This window comes from Neocloeon triangulifer, unplaced genomic scaffold (assembly GCF_031216515.1).
Source record: "Neocloeon triangulifer isolate White Clay Creek 2 clone unplaced genomic scaffold, ASM3121651v1 ptg000015l, whole genome shotgun sequence".
Lineage (NCBI taxonomy): Eukaryota > Metazoa > Arthropoda > Insecta > Ephemeroptera > Baetidae > Neocloeon > Neocloeon triangulifer.
Window position 1 is genome coordinate 730,032 of NW_026775557.1, and position 20,051 is coordinate 750,082.

Consider the following 20,051-nt stretch of genomic DNA (forward strand, 5'->3'; position numbering starts at 1 on the left):
CGGCATGGAGCTTTTTTTGACTGTGAATGTTTATTTCTTTTCAATATTTTTTATATGCTTTTTCACAAAATACATAGCGTATGGAATTTTCCATATTTTTGTATAATATTTATTTTTAAATTACAATTTAAATAGCCGCATAAACTCACTGAGTACATACATTATTTTTTTGCAACCCTATGATAAAAATTTGAATATTATTTTCAGCAATGAACAAAGAAATGAATTTGCTAATTGGGAACAAATTTTATTTTCTTTCTCGCTTTTACATAAATGAGCAATGCCGTCCTTTTTTTTGCTCTAACTATGCAAACGTGAATTGGCTCGTGTCAGTCAAGCTGGTCATGGCGATTGTTTCAACCGTGGCTGGCAATTCTGGCAAAAAAATATTTTTTATGTAATTTTAGCATTTAACTTTCAATTCATAATAAATAATTTCGTGACGCTTACTGATATCATAATAATCTGCCACATCTCCAGCATCCTTCCGTGCCGAGTCCAAAGCATTCCTCAGCGCGAAAAAGCACACGATCGACATATTCAAGGCCGGTTCACCAGTGGCTGAAATAAAAGATGAAACATGAAACTTTAAATTTCAATGTCCTCTTAAAGCTTTTTTATTTTGATTTATATATATACAATTTAATTTGATGAAAAGATTAATTTACCCTTTGAGTTCAGCAACCCCAGAGGGTTGGATGCGTTCTTCCTGAAATTGATCCTAAAATCGGCCGGAATGTCTTTAGCTCCTGGCACTTTATAGTTCTGGAAGAATTATAATAAGAATTCGGTTTTCCTGAAGAAAAAAAAAATTAGTAACTTGAACTTGCTTAAAATTAATTACATTTCTAACTGAGGTATTCGCCACAACGTCAAGGTGGTTTGCAAGTTCGGTGAGGTATGAGTAACCGGTAATGGCCGCCTGGGTCTTGAAGGCGGCGATGGCCTCTGTCAGGGTAACGTTGGCGCCGACGGTGAAGCCTCCGGAGGTGTTTATTGTGCGAAGATCTGGCACGTCTTTGACATCGATGCGGGCGTCGAATTGGCGATTGTAGTGGCGGTAGACGCCTTCGGCGGTGTTTCCGGCCGACAACTGGTAGACGGTTGCTCCGAGGGAGGTGATCACCGAAAACAGGTCATTCAAAGTGGTCACCTTGTACCAGTTTGCGGCGGGAATTTTCACCGACTTTGGCACAATTTCTTCAAAATTCGAGTCTTTCTTGCAGGAGCCAGAGCAAGCAAGACCGGTTTTAGAGCAAATTTTGTACATATCCTAAAACAAAATATGGAAAAGTAAACCATCAAAATTTCCCATTCATAAAGTTATAATTGTGAATATAAATTTTGATTACTTCAATATCAGCGCACTGCTTTTTCATCATTGGCGTTGCGTCCTTAGCAAGAGCCTTGAAGGCGTCCAGAATTGAGCGATAGCCCGTGCACCTGCACAAATTTCCACCAAAAGCGTTCTCCACCTCAGCCATAGTTGGTGTTTTTCCATCAGCAACCAAACTTTAAATAAAATACTAATATGTGCATTCACGTCCGCAAATAATTCAGTTGAAAATATTGAATAACATCCTGCTTATATTGAAATTTAAATTGATTAAAATTTACAAACTAAAATTTAAATTACTTTAACAGAGTTTTATTATTAAAAATCATGCGTGATATCTCACCTGTACATATTCATGACCATTCCGGGTGAGCAGAATCCACATTGAGTTCCATTGAATTGGGCCAAATTCGCTTGAACAGGATGGTAGCCGTCCCGTTTGTTGCCAATTCCCTCCACCGTCCGAATATCCCATCCGTGACACGCAAAAACCGGCACCAAACACTTTCGAAAATTAATACAATTTTCTCTAAAGCTCTCAATTTTTTTAATATATCATTTTACCGAATTGATGGAGAGAGTTTGTTTTTGCTTGGTGACGGGGTGCTCGATGGTCGCGGCGACCACGCAAGCTCCGCACCCTCCTTCGGTGCACATGAACTTGGTTCCTTTTAGTTTGGCCACATCGCGAATATACGTGTTCAACGACGTACCCTCAACCACCTCATTTCCAACTAATTTATATTTAAAAACATGAGCATAAAAAATTATCGCAATTTACTGGAGTTGAAAAAAGAAGCTGTTTTGTACCAAGAAAGAATTTAATAAAATTCGAAATTTATACCTGTGACCTGCTTTCCATTGAGGGTGAATGTCACCTCCAAAGCAGTTGGAGATGGTTCCTCTGAACTAAATTTGCAAAAATAAATTAGCTGAATCATAAGCACTGCATTTTTTGTTTTTCAGAAATGCTTGCTAGATACAAGCAAACCTAGAATTAGTTGAATTTCTTAAATTACCTTCCAAAAATCGCGTTCCACATGATCCAAGTGCCTTATCAAATCTTTGATGAAGACAGTGGGCAATGTGATGAACTGGCCTTATATATAAGGTGATTCTTATCGCCTTATCAAAATAATTGTAAAATCTTGGATGAAAATTAACATTTAAACTAATTTAGTGAAAACAGGTCTCTTTCTTTACTTTTCTTCTCAAATTTCAATTTTTTTTATTTGATTTTACCTCAATGTTAACTTTTTTATTCACGTACCTTAGGATATACTAAAATAGGGGTAAAATTCTGCTATAATTACTATATTATACGACTCTATATATATTTTATTGCGCACTGATAATATACGCCTGAATAGGAGGCCTATCCGATAATCATTTTAAAGTATTCTTTCACAATTAAAAGAACAAAATTTTTAAAAAATGGATGGAAGATAAAAATAAAATACGGTGCGATCATCAATGCATATTCTATGCAGGTATTAATCGAAAATATAGCATTTGAATTTTGTGGACTAATGTGCAACAATTGGATTATATTTTCGCGCTGCGGTTTCCATGTTAAATAAATATGCATATAATTTCTCCAGTCAAATTATATTTAAAAAAAAGGTTTGCGTAAAAAATTAGCCTGTTTTATAAAGGGGAACGTTATAGGAAAGGAAAAACTGCTCATTCTAGTTTCAAATACTTAAAATAATTTAAGATGATAAAGCGTTTATTTATTTTCTTTGGTGATTTTGAGTAACACATCTGTGATATGATATTTAATCAATAAATGGCAATTAATTAATTTAATCTTTTGTAAGATATTTTTTAAATGTAGAATATTTTGATTCACTTATAATACGTCCTTAATTGTCTCTAACAATATAAGTAAGAAAATATGGCACTACACGGAAGCACTAGTCTTGCGTAGAGCTGCAGGCGCAGCCTCCTGAGTCTCCGGAGGGTGAACTGCTATCTGACGTAGGCGTGCAATTGTTATCCGCGTAAATGCTGACTGTACACGTGCCAATAGACGGAGTGTCCAAGACAGAGCTGCGGAAGTTGAAACCGTTGCTTACGTCAAAAAGCGAGTCATAAGGTGGTGGACTGTCCATGGACATGTTGCCGCCGGTAGTCTTTTCATGCCTTCTGCGTGATCTGTTTTGAGTCTGAAACATCCAAAATATAGGTGATCTTCAATAAATCTTAAATTTTTAAATGAGAAATCGATAAAATATTTTATGAATTACCTAAGTTTTGAGAATTTTGATCGAAAAATCTTACATTATCATAATTATATCTGAATTTAATTTATATTGATGTTTTTTTTAATTTAGAATCAATATTCTTTTTTTTTAGCTGGTTGGAATTAAAATAAATTTTATTCAATAATATATTTAAATTTATACTAGACGAAATTTTTAAATAACATTATGGACATAATCAACAAATAGCGGTACCTGTTGCTGTCGGAGCACGTTCGGGTTTTCTCCGAGTTCGGCAATTGCTCTTTTCTTGGCTGATTGGAGACAAGAGAGGGCAACGGCAAAGAAGCAAATGATGCATGCGGCCACAACCACCAAAATTATGATCACGCGGTTATTGGCACCGTCATTTTCAGGCGATATACCGTCCGCAAAAAGCACCACCGCAGCCACCATGACCATTGCAAACGCGATAATTCCAAATACAATCATCAGGCGCAGGGCCCTTCCATGTCTCTTGATGATTTTCGCTGGTGGCACAGAAAGAAAAATATGAAAGAAATTAATAAAAGCAACGTGAAAATTTTAAAATTAACATATATTAAGAGAATCAGAACTTTTTTATGCATCAATTAACTGTAAACTGCTGTGTTATTTTAAGCGCAACTGAAATCTAAACCATACATTTTTTGCATTTTTTATATGTATTATATTATATGCATATTTATATGTTAATATAATTTATAAAAAGCTATTCGACCATAAAGAATATTAAATTTTGCACACTGCAAAAATAAAAAATTTATAGCATTTATGCCGGCCTTGAGCTTTTTAAAATTTGTGTCAAATCTCTAATCCTCAATAATAATTATAAAAATAAACAATCTATAAAACTTAATGTAGAATAAATGATGACTCGTTTTTACTACCTAAAAGATAGTAAGACATGACATTGCTAAAATCTTCGCTGTGCTGACGTTAACTCAACCTAGGCGCACAATTGCAAAAAAAAAAAAAATCATAAAAATAACATTAGAAGTGTAGAGATTGAGCTTTTTCATTGCTGTAAGAATTTTTTGTGTTAAAAACGGCTTTTCCAGTTTTGGTCACGGTTAGCGACCCTATTTCATGAGCAATAAAAAAATCAACAGGATTAAAAAAAACACACATTTAAAAAAAAACTGAAAAACATTTTTTTTTTAATGTTTTATTTTTTTTTTAATTCTGCTGATACTTGTATTTTTCTGGCCAAAACTAGTAGAGCCGATTTGTTTGTGAGGGAAAACAATTTTTACGGGGTAAAAGCCCGAGTTATTCACTTCTCCTCAAGTGACAATTTCTTCAAACAAAAATAACGTTGCCTGGACATAGTCGAAAAAATATTTAAAAAAAAAATATATACTGCATTTCAGGCCGCGGCATGGAGCTTTTTTTGACTGTGAATGTTTATTTCTTTTCAATATTTTTTATATGCTTTTTCACAAAATACATAGCGTATGGAATTTTCCATATTTTTGTATAATATTTATTTTTAAATTACAATTTAAATAGCCGCATAAACTCACTGAGTACATACATTATTTTTTTGCAACCCTATGATAAAAATTTGAATATTATTTTCAGCAATGAACAAAGAAATGAATTTGCTAATTGGGAACAAATTTTATTTTCTTTCTCGCTTTTACATAAATGAGCAATGCCGTCCTTTTTTTTGCTCTAACTATGCAAACGTGAATTGGCTCGTGTCAGTCAAGCTGGTCATGGCGATTGTTTCAACCGTGGCTGGCAATTCTGGCAAAAAAATATTTTTTATGTAATTTTAGCATTTAACTTTCAATTCATAATAAATAATTTCGTGACGCTTACTGATATCATAATAATCTGCCACATCTCCAGCATCCTTCCGTGCCGAGTCCAAAGCATTCCTCAGCGCGAAAAAGCACACGATCGACATATTCAAGGCCGGTTCACCAGTGGCTGAAATAAAAGATGAAACATGAAACTTTAAATTTCAATGTCCTCTTAAAGCTTTTTTATTTTGATTTATATATATACAATTTAATTTGATGAAAAGATTAATTTACCCTTTGAGTTCAGCAACCCCAGAGGGTTGGATGCGTTCTTCCTGAAATTGATCCTAAAATCGGCCGGAATGTCTTTAGCTCCTGGCACTTTATAGTTCTGGAAGAATTATAATAAGAAAATTTAATTTAAAGAGTTTAAAATAAATAAGAAAAATAAGTTTAGAGGAAAATGTGCAAAGTCAAAATTGGTGTCGCTCACCCAGGTTCTTGTGTTCAGCAAACGCCCCGAACCAGAGTCGTACTTGAGCTCCTCCGTGAGCCAGTAGCCCATTCCCATGACAAAGGCGCCTTCGATTTGGCCCACGTCAATCAAAGGGCTCAAACTCTGTCCGACATCCTCGACCAGGTCAACACGCAATACCTGGCGTTCGCCAGTAAGGATGTCCACTTCCACCTCGGCAATTGCTGTGCCCCAGATGTTATACGGAGAAATTTCCTGGCCTGGTGCGAACCTTAAACGCAAAAATCAAATTAAAATAATGATAAAAAATTTAATTTCAACATTGGAAAATAAAATTTTATATTTTATTTTCTTCAATTAATATTTTTAACTTAAAAAAACGTACATGAAAGTAGCCATCATGTCCACATTCTGGACGTAGGCCTGTTGCACAAGCGCTTCCCAAGTGGGGTTGCCCATGCTCTGCCTGATCGGCTCCAGACGTGCCAGCAAAATTTGACAGCTTTTCATTGCAGCCTGCATTTAAATGCACACATGAGGTTTAATTTTAAATAATAACATGCAAAGTTAGCCATACATAGGACACGGCTTCACTGCCAATGCTCCCTCCAGTCACCATGCTGTTAGCCGAGGTCAGGGATTCGCTCGGCTTGATAGAAATTTTGTTCAGGGGCAAACCTAGAATGTGGGCTGCGACTTGAGCCACCTATAATTTTATAATTTTTTTTATTAAATATATTAAATAAAAAGGTTTTCTATATTTATATACTTTTGTGTTCATGCCCTGACCCATTTCAATTCCTCCGTGGGCAATGGACACGGAACCGTCTCCGTGGTGAATTGAAACAATTGCACTGTAATTGCCACCAACAGGAAAGCGATATTGTGTGGGCACAATGGCCATTCCTCTCTTCTTCCACCGATTTGCCTTGGAAAAAAAATTAAAATTAAAAAAAAAAACATTAAATGTGAAAATGATTTTGTATTGTGTGCTTACTGCATTGAAAGCATTGACATTAGCCTTCCTGTTGTCATAGTCGGCCGACAGTTTGAGGTCGTTGATCATGTTGAACAGGGGGTTGTCCAGCTGGACCATGTTGTTGAGCCGCACTTGCAGCGGATCCAACTTGGTCACGCGCGCAATGTGCTCCATGATTTCCTCGATGAACGCGACTCCCTCCGTCGTTCCTGGTCCTCTGCAGGGCGTGTTGGAGGCCTTGTCGGTTTTCACCAGCTGGACGTTCATGTTGAATGCGTCTGCCTGGTAGCAGTTGGGGTAGAAAGCTTGCAATTCGAGCAGAGGCGCCTCGTTGAATGAAAATCCGTTGTCTTGCAAGCACGTTGAATTGAGATACTCAATTTTGCCGTTCACGTCAACTCCAACCTGTATTTAAATGGAAAATTTCACAAATTTAAGTTTCTCAAAGACGAAAATTGAGTGTCAAGTTTGCTTAGCCAAGTTAAAAAAAAAAGATATTGAATTATTCTTCTATAATACAAATGTATAAGAAGGGAATAAAGGAGCTTCTGCTAAAATGGCCCAAGATAATTTTTCTATGCAGCCCCACTTAAATTGATAAAAAAATTTACCATTTTGAGTTACAGTAATTAATGTCACAGGCAAAATTTTCTCAGTACACAACAGAAAAGATACCATATATTAAGGCTCATCATTATTAACAAGATATAATTTATTATTTAAATTGAAATAAAAATATTTAAACTAATTTCGTATGTATATAAAAAATAATTACGTCATAATTGTGGATATATGGGAATCTTTTTCCCATGGCCTCCATGTTAGTCCTCAAACTCATCACAATTCGCACTGGTTTCCCCAATTTGTCAGCAGCCAAGGCGCACGCTGCGGCAACTTGAGCCGGACGTGAAATTTTTCCACCGTAGCCTCCACCCAGTCTTCTCACAGTAACGTTGACACTGCGCAAATATTTTGTATGAATTTAAAAGGAAATTTGTCTTGTACACAAATTATTTTACGTGCTCTGCGTGATTCCGAGGACTTCGGAAATGACTTGCTGGATGTGGTCGATCCACTGCGAGGCCGAGAAAACTTGAAGGCCGTCCTCGGTGGGCACTGCGATGCACGTGTGCGTTTCCATGTGCATGTGGTACTGGCTGGCAATTTCAAAACTGCCTGTAATCGTGTAAGCCGCTTTCGCTGCAGAAATTGAAACTTCTTAAAATTTGCTACGTGAAAAATTTTTATGTATACGTTGTTCTGCTTTCTTCTGTGTTTCTTTTTTGGCGACGAACGTCCGATCTGCAGAGCTTTTCATGACCTCTCGAACGCTAAGAATGGGTTTTTCTGTTTTAGCATAGGAAACCTGCACCAATCCAGCGCCCAGGGTTGCAGCCATTCTGCTAGTGGCAACCACCAGTCCTACAACTTGCCCGGCGTATTTTATTGGGCCACTGCAAAACACCTACGAAAATCCACGTAGTTAATTTTAATATAATTAAATTATTATGAGGCAAGGGCGGCAAGGCACATAGTATTTAGTTGCAAATAATTTCAAGTTTAAAAATAGGCCGGGAAGCTAAAGCAAATATTTAAAATTTTGATTAATATTAAAATTTTATAAATCTGTATGTCCTATTTTCTTCGTTCACAGTTAATAATATTAATATTTCTAAAAATAATTTAATAATAAAAAACATAAGAAAATGTTCTACAATCATAAATTTATGAAAAAGGTTGAATAAAAAATCATAATTTTTATATAATAAGATAAGACACTTTTTTTTTAAATTGTTACTCATTAAAAAAAAAAACTCTTGCCTTCCTGTTTTTAAATAAAATAAAATAGTTAAATAGATAATTACTTCTTCGTCTTCAACGAAAAGCGGCAGAGTTTGTGGTGTGAAGGAATTCTTTCCTGGAATATCTGCAGCCTTGAAAAAGGCAACGACCCCTGCCGTGGCAAGGGCGGCGGAGTCGTCAATGCTGGCGATGACACCGGTGGCCTGAGTGGTCAGTACGAAGGCGCCGTGCAACTCGCCCGGTCTTTCCGGGATGTCGTTGATGTACTCGGCCTCTCCAGCCGTCTGGGCTGCTGCTTCCAGTTTGGGGATGGGTTCGTTCAAAGGGTACACGCCAGGGTTGGTCTCAAAGTCCTGCTTGCCGGAGGACAAGGGGCGAATGAGGTTTTCGGCGCCCGATCGTTTTGAGGCACTGACCTGATTGGAAACATTTTTGGATGCAATTTTCCATTAAATCAAATAATTTAATCTGATTTTTTCTTCAAATAACAAGAAATTGCCTATTTTTTAAACCATTCCTAACTCTTTTTGGGTATCATTATTATAATTATTTAATTATATTTTTTGCAACGAAATTTTCTTGACAATGTAATCTAATGGAATTTTACCCTGTTGGGATCTAGTCCGAGCAAGAACTTGTAGAAAACACCTTGAGCCACTTGTTTTCTGTACTGGGGACTGGCGTCCAATGGCTGACTGTCAGGCACAAGTTCGGCCGCCAGGGTATTCAAAGCTCCCTGAATGGTCGCCGCGTCGAGCAAGTTTTTGCCCATCAGGTAGTTCTCAGTGTTTGTGGCGCGATTCTGCTCTCATGATTACATTAAAATTATTATTTATTTTTCACTTTTTTCCTTTTACAAATTGAGGATTGATTCCAGCGAAGACAATTCGCGGCTGTTCGTTGACATTCCAATTGATCGTGTCGGCGACCCTGATTCGGAATCCGGCACTCACGTACGCGTGTGCGTTTTGTTTTCTTGGCGTGATCTGCAAATTTTATCAGAAGATGATATGCGATTTATTAAACTGATGCCAACGAAAAAAACAATCTTTGATGACATTATTTTGATCATGTCAAGTTAATTAAAGATTAAACAGTTATCAGTTGTCATTGTTATTGACCAATCCTTTCAAACCTTCAAAACTAAATTTTTATCGCAAATTAACCAGCACCATAATTCCATTAAAAAACAGTGCAAGATCCACCAAATATGATTATTTGAAATGAAGAGATAATCTGAGAAAATGCTACATCATTTTTTGATTGATCATTACAGAACTTTATACCTTCAATGTCCTGAATCGGTGGTTCGTTGCAAATGCAGGAAACGCGATGTTCAAAACTACTTTTCCAGCCAGATTATAAGTGAGGAAGTTGGTCAGCGTCACATTTGTAGTTGTTGTTGGATTGGAAACTAAAAATTGGATCAAAATCCAGTAATTTTCAATAAAATTATTTCTTACGAATGTTCAATGTGGCGCCGGCAGCCTCCAGTATAACAAAAACGTCTGACGGGAATTCATTGTGGTCCTTTTTGAGCACCAAATTTCCAACCAGGGTTCCAATCTTGTAAAATGTAAAATTACAAAAGGGATAAAATTTACTGTTAATCTTTGTAAAATAATAAATTTTCATTGTTTATTTCATTTGGAGATAAACTTTGAATAGAGTTTTCTGTGAATCTGGATTTCCTGAAAAAAATTAGTAACTGGAACTTGCTTAAAATTAATTACATTTCTAACTGAGGTATTCGCCACAACGTCAAGGTGGTTTGCAAGTTCGGTGAGGTACGAGTAGCCGGTGGTGGCCGCCTGGGTCTTGAAGGCGGCGATGGCCTCTGTCAGGGTAACGTTGGCGCCGACGGTGAAGCCTCCGGAGGTGTTTATTGTGCGAAGATCTGGCACGTCTTTGACATCGATGCGGGCGTCGAATTGGCGATTGTAGTGGCGGTAGACGCCTTCGGCGGTGTTTCCGGCCGACAACTGGTAGACGGTTGCTCCGAGGGAGGTGATCACCGAAAACAGGTCATTCAAAGTGGTCACCTTGTACCAGTTTGCGGCGGGAATTTTCACCGACTTTGGCACAATTTCTTCAAAATTCGAGTCTTTCTTGCAGGAGCCAGAGCAAGCAAGACCGGTTTTAGAGCAAATTTTGTACATATCCTAAAACAAAATATGGAAAAATAAACCATCAAAATTTCCCATTCATAAATTTGTAATTGTGAATATAAATTTTGATTATACTTCAATATCAGCGCACTGCTTTTTCATCATTGGCGTTGCGTCCTTAGCAAGAGCCTTGAAGGCGTCCAGAATTGAGCGATAGCCAGTGCACCTGCACAAATTTCCACCAAAAGCGTTCTCCACCTCAGCCATAGTTGGTGTTTTTCCGTCAGCAACCAAACTTTAAATAAAATACTAGTATTTGCATTCAAGTCCGCAAATAATTCAGTTGAAAATATTGAATAACAACCTGCTTATATTGAAATTTATTGATTAAAATTTACAAATTTAAATTTAAATTACTTTAACAGAGTTTTATTATTAAAAATCATGCGTGATCTCTCACCTGTACATATTCATGACCATTCCGGGTGAGCAGAATCCACATTGAGTTCCATTGAATTGGGCCAAATTCGCTTGAACAGGGTGGTAGCCGTCCCGTTTGTTGCCAATTCCCTCCACCGTCCGAATATCCCATCCGTGACACGCAAAAACCGGCACCAAACACTATAGAAAATTAATACAATTTTCTGTAAAGCTCTCAATTTTTTAATATAACATTTTACCGAATTAACGGAGAGAGTTTGTTTTTGCTTGGTGACGGGGTGCTCGATGGTCGCGGCGACCACGCAAGCTCCGCACCCTCCTTCGGTGCACATGAACTTGGTTCCTTTGAGTTTGGCCACATCGCGAATATACGAGTTCAACGACGTACCCTCAACCACCTCATTTCCAACTAATTTATATTTAAAAACATGAGCATAAAAAAATTATCGCAATTTACTGGAGTTGAAAAAAGTAGCTGTTTTGTACAAAGAAAGAATGTAATAAAATTCAAAATTTATACCTGTGACCTGCTTTCCATTGAGGGTGAATGTCACCTCCAAAGCAGTTGGAGATGGTTCCTCTGAACTAAATTTGCAAAAATAAATTAGCTGAATCATAAGCACTGCATTTTTTGTTTTTCAGAAATGCTTGCTAGATACAAGCAAACCTAGAATTAGTTGAATTTCTTAAATTACCTTCCAAAAATCGCGTTCCACATGATCCAAGTGCCTTATCAAATCTTTGATGAAGACAGTGGGCAATGTGATGAACTGGCCTTATATATAAGGTGATTCTTATCGCCTTATCAAAATAATTGTAAAATCTTGGATGAAAATTAACATTTAAACTAATTTAGTGAAAACAGGTCTCTTTCTTTACTTTTCTTCTCAAATTTTAATTTTTTTATTTGATTTTACCTCAATGTTAACTTTTTTATTCACGTACCTTAGGATATACTAAAATAGGGGTAAAATTCTGCTATAATTACTATATTATACGACTCTATATATATTTTATTGCGCACTGATAATATACGCCTGAATAGGAGGCCTATCCGATAATCATTTTAAAGTATTCTTTCACAATTAAAAGAACAAAATTTTTAAAAAATGGATGGAAGATAAAAATAAAATACGGTGCGATCATCAATGCATATTCTATGCAGGTATTAATCGAAAATATAGCATTTGAATGTTGTGGACTAATGTGCAACAATTGGATTATATTTTCGCGCTGCGGTTTCCATGTTAAATAAATATGCATATAATTTCTCCAGTCAAATTATATTTAAAAAAAAGGTTTGCGTAAAAAATTAGCCTGTTTTATAAAGGGGAACGTTATAGGAAAGGAAAAACTGCTCATTCTAGTTTCAAATACTTAAAATAATTTAAGATGATAAAGCGTTTATTTATTTTCTTTGGTGATTTTGAGTAACACATCTGTGATATGATATTTAATTAATAAATGGCAATTAATTAATTTAATCTTTTGTAAGATATTTTTTAAATGTAGAATATTTTGATTCACTTATAATACGTCCTTAATTGTCTCTAACAATATAAGTAAGAAAATATGGCACTACACGGAAGCACTAGTCTTGCGTAGAGCTGCAGGCGCAGCCTCCTGAGTCTCCGGAGGGCGAACTGCTATCTGACGTAGGCGTGCAATTGTTATCCGCGTAAATGCTGACTGTACACGTGTCGATAGACGGAGTGTCCAAGACAGAGCTGCGGAAGTTGAAACCGTTGCTTACGTCAAAAAGCGAGTCATAAGGTGGTGGACTGTCCATGGACATGTTGCCGCCGGTAGTCTTTTCATGCCTTCTGCGTGATCTGTTTTGAGTCTGAAACATCCAAAATATAGGTGATCTTCAATAAATCTTAAATTTCTAAATGAGAAATCGATAAAATATTTTATGAATCACCTAAGTTTTGAGAATTTTGATCGAAAAATCTTACTTTATCATAATTATCTGAATTTAATTTATATTGGTTTTTTTTTTAATTTAGAATCAATATTCTTTTTTTTTAGCTGGTGCGAATTAAAATAAATTTTATCAATAATATATTTAAATTTATACTAGATGAAATTTTGTAAATAACATTATGGAGATAATCAACAAATAACGGCACCTGTTGCTGTCGGAGCACATTCGGGTTTTCTCCAAGTTCGGCAATTGCTCTTTTCTTGGCTGATTGGAGACAAGAGAGGGCAACGGCAAAGAAGCAAATGATGCATGCGGCCACAACCACCAAAATTATGATCACGCGGTTATTGGCACCGTCATTTTCAGGCGATATACCGTCCGCAAAAAGCACCACCGCAGCCACCATGACCATTGCAAACGCGATAATTCCAAATACAATCATCAGGCGCAGGGCCCTTCCATGTCTCTTGATGATTTTCGCTGGTGGCACAGAAAAAAAATAAGAAAGAAATCAATAAAGAAACCATGCATATTTTTTTAAGTATATTAATATGTGTTAATATAATTTATAAAAAGCTTTTCGACCATAAGAGAATATTGAATTTTGCACACTGCAAAAAAAAAAAATAAAAAATTTATAACATCTTTGCCGGCCTCGAGCTTTTTAAAATTTGTGTCAAATCTCTAATCCTCAATAATAATAATAATAATAAAACAATCTATACAACTTATGTAGAATAAATGACGACTCGTTTTTACTGCCTAAAAGATAGTGAGACATGACATTGCTAAAATCTTCGCTGTGCTGACGTTAACTCAACCTAGGCGCACAATTGCAAAAAAAAAATACAAGAAAAATCATAAAATAACATTAGAAGTGTAGAGATCGAGCTTTTTCATTGCTGTAAGAATTTTGTGTATTAAAAACGGCTTTTCCAGTTTTGGTCACGGTTAGCGACCCTATTTCATGAGCAATAAAAAAATCAACAGGATAAAAAAAACACATTTAAAAAAACTGAAAAAAATTGTTTTTTTTTTTAAATGTTTTATTTATATTTATTTTTTTAATTCTGCTGATACTTGTATTTTTCTGGCCGCAACTAGTAGAGCCGATTCGTTTGTGAGGGAAAACAATTTTTACAGGGTTAAAGCCCGAGTTATTCACTTCTCCTGAAGTGACAATTTCTTCAAACAAAAATAACGTTGCCTGGACATAGTCGAAAAAATATTAAAAAAAAATATATATATATACTGCATTTTACCTTTAGCCTTGTTGTAATCGATTGGGACTTGCATTTTGCTGAATGTAATTTTGCACAATGAAGCGATCAGGAAAGTCGGAGAGAGAAGACTGTGCTCTGGTGTTGCAGCGTGTCGCGGGATGAGGCAGTTCGTTGTAAAACTCTTATCTGGCAGGCTTAATAAAAGTGACGTCACGTGCGTAAAGCCGACGTGAATTATTGTTGCACCGAGCGGAAAATCAAACCTCCAATTGGAAAAGGAAGTGCGCCGACCACAAAATAATAAATTGACACTGCTCTTTTTCTCCAGAGGCACGTGCGCCTGCGGTGCCAGAACTGCACAAAGAAAGCAATGAGGTTCCGCCGCCGTGACCCGAGACAAATTGGAGGTCAAGTTCAGCAGTCCTCTCCAAACGGGTTATTTATTTTATGGCTACATTTTGAATTAACTCCACTGTTTAGAGAGTGAAAGTTAATTGTTTGGAATTAGGAAAAATCTAGTTCTTTGCAAAATTATTTTCAATTGAAATTTTTTAAGTCTGTCATTATTTGTGGTAAAAAAAACTGATCAAATTATCCTCTTGGAAATATATTTTTGTTTTAATTTTTAAATCAAGCAATTCAGTCAACATGAATATGACAAAAGAATTTACAAAGAAAAGTGAGCGAGGAAAAAATTTGATGAGGTCACACCTCACGTAGGAATGCTGTGACAAAAATCATACACGATACGCAATGCGACACGTCATTTTCTCGCTGATAAGCACCTTAGAGGAAACAGGTGGATCCCACTATTGTGCGAACTACGCGCTAGGTTTTTTCTCACTTTTGCAATTATTATTGGAATTTATTTAAGCGGTTCGTTTTAATATAAGATCTAATTATCAAAATTAATTTAAAAATCCAGGTGCCGTTGCTGAAGTTAATTAAAAAAAAAATACAATAAAAATTTCATGGCACATTTGTGGTTGCATAAAAATATTAAAATTTATTAAGTAAAGTTATTTCATTTGAAATCTTAAATTTTTATTCCTTGATGAATATTAAATTGTTTAAAAAACAAATTAATATATTTCAGTCAGAATTAAAATATTTTTACATTTAAAATTGTTCACGTTCTTGATTCCTGACTTATAGCAATTAAATGTTAAGATAATACAGGGTGATATAAATGACTAATTAGAACTTGTACGTTATCACAGTGTGTGGAAGGGGTCGACCGTCGGTCACATTGGTTGGGCGTCCAGCGAAAGCGAGCTGCTCGAGCCTGTTTGCGGTGGAACAACCCACCCTGCCGAGGGTGGCTTACTGCCAGGTTGCTCATTCGACACCACTTGGGAGTAACTCGGCGGGGCATCTTGAACGGCGCTCGGGAACTGCAAAATTATTCAAATCTTGCGTGTACTTTGTTTATTTAGTTTTAGTGTTAGGAGCAAAGAAATAAATAAACAGCTCCGGAAAAGTTTTATTGAAAAAATTGAAAAAAAAAATCATTTTATTTTCTTTTTCTACTCTAAACATTAGAAATTATTATTATTGGTAAAGAGAAAAAAGTACTTTTATGTCAGGGTAAATAATAACATGATCTTTTTTTTATTTCATTTTTAAATTTGCTTACCGAAGCGACGTTTCTGTTGCTTTGCATGAGCTGTTGGATAGCTGAGGGTGGAAGGACGTAGACTGTTTGTGATTGTCCAGCACTAGCTTGCTGGTAAGGACCAGCTCCTTGTTGAGCGTTTGCCATAATCTGCGTGTAGTTGACTGCATTTGCTGCAATTTGGCGCATGCATTTACGACGATAGTGCTGAAATATAAAAAAAAAATCAAATGAAAAAAGCAAGATACAATCTAAGGAAAATAAATAAATCTTTATAAATTATGCAAAATTCATACAAATTAAAGAATTCAAAACCTGAGTAACTCCCAGTTAAACCATTAAAATTTGAGTATTTTTTTTTTAAATTTGAGTAAAAATTTGTAAATTTATTCAAAAGTTTTTGTTCTGAAATCTTCTGGAGGTTATTTTTCATGTTGAATGCATTAATATGAGCTTTTATTTGTTTTACTGTTATTTAGTTATAAGCTTTAATTAAATTTGAACTATAGAGTCTAAATTTAAATCTCATTGTTACACAATTATACATTAAGTATCTGTTACAGGAAATTAGTATTAAATGTTAAATGACGCTTTCATGAGAGAAGCGCAAATTGTTGCTCATCCTTTTTAGTAATTTTTAAATAAATCTGACTGCGCAAATATGTTCCCTTATGCATTTTATATTTATGCGCCAAGATTAATTTATGATCAGATAATCAGACGGTCTTGCTCACCAATATCGCAAGTCCGCAGCCAATCTGGATGAACAGACACACCATGAGTGGCGCGTACAAAATGTAAGAATAATCTGCATTACTATTTGAGCTGATACTGAAGTAGACCGCCGGAATAACGATGACGTAAAGCAGGAAGCAAACACCTGAGATCATATTTAGCGTTCGGCGTACTTTGAAGTACTGAAGAAAAACTGCAATCACAATTATTAAACGAAAAATTCATTTCTCGGCTGAAATTTTCACTCACTTTGGCTCTCGTCGGCCATTTTCGCGATGATTCCGATGCGATTGTTGAATTATCTCAGGTCGGTGATGGAAGCAAACTGATTTACGAGCGAGTCGCCGCACGCAGCATTAGAGTGGGTCGCCCATCCAAATCAATGCTCGCAAAGATAAGAAAGCTTGACGCTGATATGAATATTTGATAAACTGTCCCGATACTCACCTTGCACACGTCATTCTGCTCCAAGTTGCTTTTCTAAATCTCTAGAAATATATTGGATAGGCAACTATAATGTTTTAAGCTCATTTGAACTCTTTCGGATTTTGATATCTTAAAAAACTATATTCTTTGTTTTTGTTCATGAAACGTGAAAGAGAAAATTAAACGCATGATGCATGATCATCAATGTTATCCGAAGAAAATGAGTAATATATTCAGGCCAAGATAAACAGACAACGAAATTTAAATTAAACAAAAACATCAATAAAAATTCCTAAATATGCAATGTAAATAATTTTATTATTATTATCATGATAAGTTAATAATTAAAAAAAGTTAAATGTAATGAACTATGTATCCATCGTTAAACTAAAAGTGAAAATCGGAAATCTTTTAAATTTGTTTTAAGATTGATGAGTGCTGAGGCTTGATTTTCTTGTTATATATTATATTTTCTGCTTGAGACGTAATAAGCATGTATTTTTAGTTATATATTTATGAGCATTTCTGTTCTTTTTTTATCACAATCCCTTTTAAATTAGTGAATTTTTTTATAATCTGTATTTAAAATTGTGTGTTTTTAGAGCAGAAGATGGGAAACAAAATAACAGATAATATAAACCGCACGTGCCAATTTGCTTATTGAATTGACCAAGGTTTTGCCCTGATTCTACTGTCATTAGAGGAATTCAAAACATCCTTAGAAATAAAAACACGGAGCCCTGCTGATACCCTTTGATTTTCGATACGCTGTCCTCAGTATGAAGTGCTTGTACACCTCTTTCGCCATTTTCTCAATACTTATTTTTTTAGTAATTTGTTTTCTATCAAATAATTAAATACTGATCAAAGCAAGTCATTTAGAATGGGGTTGAGCTGAGGAGGTCCAGAAAACACAAGAATGGCGCTACTTCTACGACGAAACGTGTGCTTACTGAGAAATTTCAACCGCCACTGACACAGGCTAATATGAGCAGCAGCGAGGAGGAGATTGAAAGGGTTGCTTCAGAGCAGGAACCGTTGGATTTTATTTCCCTTGGTGCTGCCGCAAACAAGGTGCACATAGCTCCTGATGTATTAGAACAAATGATGGAAAATTTGAAACCCACTATTGACCAAGTACCGGATAATTCCGGAATTCCACAACCAGGTAAAGTCTTCTTATGCAAATATTATGGAAATTGTAAGAATGGATTATAAAACACATCTTTCTCTACTTTGATTAATTATTATTGATTATTATTTGTTTTCCGTGGTTTTCTAAGCGATTGCAGGCCTCGTAAGTCCGGTTCGCGCTTACATCGTTGGGGGTGAGGAGACGCTGATTAAAAATTTCCCTTGGCAAGCTGGTATTATCGTGGACAGACGCAACTTCTGTGGCGGATCTTTGATCACCGCCATTCACATTTTGACAGCAGCACACTGTGCAGACAAGTACAAATTTTTTTTATATACCCATTAAAAATAAATTACTTTTTTAGTGTTGCTAGAAACAGCTTTTGGAGAATTTGTATTCAAGAAAAAAAAAATAAAGACTAGAAATTAATAATATTATTCAATTTATCTGTTAACTATTTATTTTTTAACTGTTTAATTTTGTTAAATTCTATTTTGGATTTTTCTTAATAATAAATTCTAGTTACCATTCGTTTTCCGTATATCTGGGAGGAACTTTGCTTCCTCCAGCAAAAGAATCGGGACGAACCATAATTTCCACATCTGAAAAAATCATCCACGCCGACTGGAGCCCGATAGATATGCAAAACGACATTGCGCTTCTGGTTTTACCTAATCCGCTTACCAAAGAACAAATGAACACTCGTGAGACTTTTACTTAAATTAATAAACAAAAAATACGAGTGACTAATTTGTTTTAGCAAACATTTCACCTATAAGGTTGCCAGCCATCAACATGGCAGAAATGACCTTTGAAAATCAATTGAGCAACATCTCTGGATGGGGTCTAAACGCAACAGGTTTCCTGTCCGACTTTTCTGTACATAAAAAGCGATTTAAGCAAATTCGTTTTCAATTATGAAAGTAGAAATAATTCAATGATCTTGTTAGGTCATGGTAAATTAAAAAAAAATATAGCTATCAATTCAAATATTTATATATTATTGCTAATTATCTCATAAAAAATTGGTTCAGTTGGTATTTATTTCAAAATGCAAGCTTAAAAAATATCTAGTATAAGTTATGAAATGATTAATTTGATTTTAAAATTTTATTATCCATCTTATCAGGAGGCGCTTTGACTAAAGTTCTTAACTTTATAAACATCACCGTGGTTCCACTGTCCAGATGCGTTGAGGCATACGGTGACTTTTTGCAGTCATCCATAATATGCTGCGAAGCGCCTGCAGGCAAAGCAACCTGCCAGGTTGGGTTTCATTATTTAATATAAAAAAGTGATTTTTTTTTTTGTTATCTAAAGGGTGATAGCGGCGGGCCCCTGGTGATTCGCGAGGCGGACAAAAAGTACACGCAGATAGGAATCGTGTCTTTTGGGCCCTTGACTTGCGGCACAGGACCACTGGGTTTTACCAGAGTGACGAGTTACCTGGGTTGGATTTCAAAAATGGCAGGGATTGCTCTGAGGAAGACGCAGGTGGAATCTCAGAGTCTCCTCAAGTCGGCTTTGGGAGGCTCTAACCAGACCTTAATTTCATTGAAAATCAAATAATAATGATCGCAAGTCAACATTTTGAAGACAAATGAAATCTACGTTTAGAATTTAATTTGCATATTAAAGTTGAATATCTGAAAGAAATTATTATTGTTTCTTTTAAAAGTATGGTGAAAATTTTGCAAAATTGCAAAAATAAATAATTTTTAATTTATTTTCCGATGTTTTGCGAGAAATTTTTGGGAAAATAATATTTTGCTGGAAATCGCAGTGTGATAATTTTGATTATTAATCATTATTTTAAGGAACGTATATCCTATTAAATAAATTTTAGTATTCCAA

At 35.5% G+C, this 20,051-nt stretch overlaps 6 protein-coding genes across 10 annotated transcripts in view; 1 reads left to right on the forward strand and 5 right to left on the reverse strand.

Moving 5' to 3' along the window:
• LOC132202687 (collagenase-like) overlaps positions 1-20,051 on the forward strand; it is a 90,257-nt gene that overhangs the window by 2,314 nt on the left and 67,892 nt on the right. The window contains exons 2-8 of one of the 4 annotated variants that reach the window (XM_059629762.1): positions 17,665-17,892; positions 17,945-18,230; positions 18,346-18,514; positions 18,720-18,901; positions 18,958-19,056; positions 19,327-19,463; positions 19,518-19,959. The exons of 1 other annotated variant lie outside the window; for it this stretch is intronic. In XM_059629762.1, coding sequence (XP_059485745.1) covers positions 17,842-17,892; positions 17,945-18,230; positions 18,346-18,514; positions 18,720-18,901; positions 18,958-19,056; positions 19,327-19,463; positions 19,518-19,766 — 1,173 coding nt within the window. In that variant the 5' untranslated portion in view covers positions 17,665-17,841 and the 3' untranslated portion in view covers positions 19,767-19,959. Of the gene's footprint in view, positions 1-17,664; positions 17,893-17,944; positions 18,231-18,345; positions 18,515-18,719; positions 18,902-18,957; positions 19,057-19,326; positions 19,464-19,517; positions 19,962-20,051 lie in introns of those variants that run through there. 2 more of the 4 variants (XM_059629763.1, XM_059629764.1) reach the window with 2 other exon arrangements.
• On the reverse strand, positions 121-2,415 carry LOC132202686 (xanthine dehydrogenase-like). 2 transcript variants are annotated; one of them, XM_059629761.1, is made up of 9 exons: positions 2,356-2,415; positions 2,181-2,245; positions 1,901-2,070; positions 1,680-1,840; positions 1,353-1,512; positions 845-1,273; positions 669-765; positions 451-561; positions 121-375 (listed from the first exon to the last, which is right to left on the reverse strand). In XM_059629761.1, the coding sequence occupies exons 1-9, from the start codon at positions 2,376-2,378 to the stop codon at positions 305-307; spliced, it is 1,287 nt and encodes a 428-aa protein (XP_059485744.1). In that variant the 5' UTR covers positions 2,379-2,415; the 3' UTR covers positions 121-304. The 2 variants fall into 2 exon arrangements, 1 of the variants encoding a protein (XP_059485744.1); XR_009442394.1 differs by lacking the exon at positions 121-375 and having other exon boundaries at positions 509-561; positions 669-796.
• Positions 3,091-4,103, reverse strand: LOC132202692 (uncharacterized). Its single transcript, XM_059629771.1, has 2 exons — positions 3,796-4,103; positions 3,091-3,504 (listed from the first exon to the last, which is right to left on the reverse strand). Exons 1-2 carry the CDS (start codon positions 4,030-4,032, stop codon positions 3,253-3,255), a joined length of 489 nt encoding a protein of 162 aa, XP_059485754.1. The 5' UTR covers positions 4,033-4,103; the 3' UTR covers positions 3,091-3,252.
• LOC132202678 (xanthine dehydrogenase-like) lies at positions 5,087-11,904 on the reverse strand. Its single transcript, XM_059629747.1, has 22 exons — positions 11,832-11,904; positions 11,657-11,721; positions 11,376-11,545; positions 11,156-11,316; positions 10,831-10,990; positions 10,321-10,749; positions 10,051-10,153; positions 9,874-10,001; positions 9,445-9,573; positions 9,195-9,389; positions 8,650-9,003; positions 8,039-8,249; positions 7,804-7,984; positions 7,560-7,743; positions 6,803-7,189; positions 6,575-6,733; positions 6,383-6,511; positions 6,191-6,321; positions 5,824-6,076; positions 5,625-5,721; positions 5,407-5,517; positions 5,087-5,331 (listed from the first exon to the last, which is right to left on the reverse strand). The coding sequence occupies exons 1-22, from the start codon at positions 11,852-11,854 to the stop codon at positions 5,261-5,263; spliced, it is 3,831 nt and encodes a 1,276-aa protein (XP_059485730.1). The 5' UTR covers positions 11,855-11,904; the 3' UTR covers positions 5,087-5,260.
• On the reverse strand, positions 12,513-14,580 carry LOC132202690 (uncharacterized). The gene is made up of 3 exons (XM_059629769.1): positions 14,326-14,580; positions 13,269-13,543; positions 12,513-12,979 (listed from the first exon to the last, which is right to left on the reverse strand). The coding sequence occupies exons 1-3, from the start codon at positions 14,357-14,359 to the stop codon at positions 12,728-12,730; spliced, it is 561 nt and encodes a 186-aa protein (XP_059485752.1). The 5' UTR covers positions 14,360-14,580; the 3' UTR covers positions 12,513-12,727.
• LOC132202691 (uncharacterized) lies at positions 15,301-17,039 on the reverse strand. The gene is made up of 4 exons (XM_059629770.1): positions 16,886-17,039; positions 16,636-16,829; positions 15,923-16,108; positions 15,301-15,680 (listed from the first exon to the last, which is right to left on the reverse strand). The coding sequence occupies exons 1-4, from the start codon at positions 16,902-16,904 to the stop codon at positions 15,531-15,533; spliced, it is 549 nt and encodes a 182-aa protein (XP_059485753.1). The 5' UTR covers positions 16,905-17,039; the 3' UTR covers positions 15,301-15,530.

Coding starts and splice junctions, on each gene's coding strand:
- LOC132202686 (XM_059629761.1), bottom strand. CDS start 2,378: ATGTGGAACGCGATTTTTGGAAG. Junction 766..844: donor CGAATACCTCAGTTAGAAAT/GTAATTAATTTT, acceptor TAATTCTTCCAG/AACTATAAAGTGCCAGGAGC. Junction 376..450: donor GGCAGATTATTATGATATCA/GTAAGCGTCACG, acceptor TTTTTTTGCCAG/AATTGCCAGCCACGGTTGAA.
- LOC132202692 (XM_059629771.1), bottom strand. CDS start 4,032: ATGATTGTATTTGGAATTATCGCGTTTGCAATGGTCATGGTGGCTGCG. Junction 3,505..3,795: donor ACGTGCTCCGACAGCAACAG/GTACCGCTATTT, acceptor TGGATGTTTCAG/ACTCAAAACAGATCACGCAG.
- LOC132202678 (XM_059629747.1), bottom strand. CDS start 11,854: ATGTGGAACGCGATTTTTGGAAG. Junction 9,004..9,194: donor TCGGACTAGATCCCAACAGG/GTAAAATTCCAT, acceptor GTTTCCAATCAG/GTCAGTGCCTCAAAACGATC. Junction 7,190..7,559: donor CATATATCCACAATTATGAC/GTAATTATTTTT, acceptor ATTTAAATACAG/GTTGGAGTTGACGTGAACGG.
- LOC132202690 (XM_059629769.1), bottom strand. CDS start 14,359: ATGCAAGTCCCAATCGATTACAACAAGGCTAAAG. Junction 13,544..14,325: donor CGATTACAACAAGGCTAAAG/GTAAAATGCAGT, acceptor CTGTGCCACCAG/CGAAAATCATCAAGAGACAT. Junction 12,980..13,268: donor ATGTGCTCCGACAGCAACAG/GTGCCGTTATTT, acceptor TGGATGTTTCAG/ACTCAAAACAGATCACGCAG.
- LOC132202691 (XM_059629770.1), bottom strand. Junction 16,109..16,635: donor GCTGCGGACTTGCGATATTG/GTGAGCAAGACC, acceptor TTTATATTTCAG/CACTATCGTCGTAAATGCAT. Junction 15,681..15,922: donor GCAACAGAAACGTCGCTTCG/GTAAGCAAATTT, acceptor ATAATTTTGCAG/TTCCCGAGCGCCGTTCAAGA.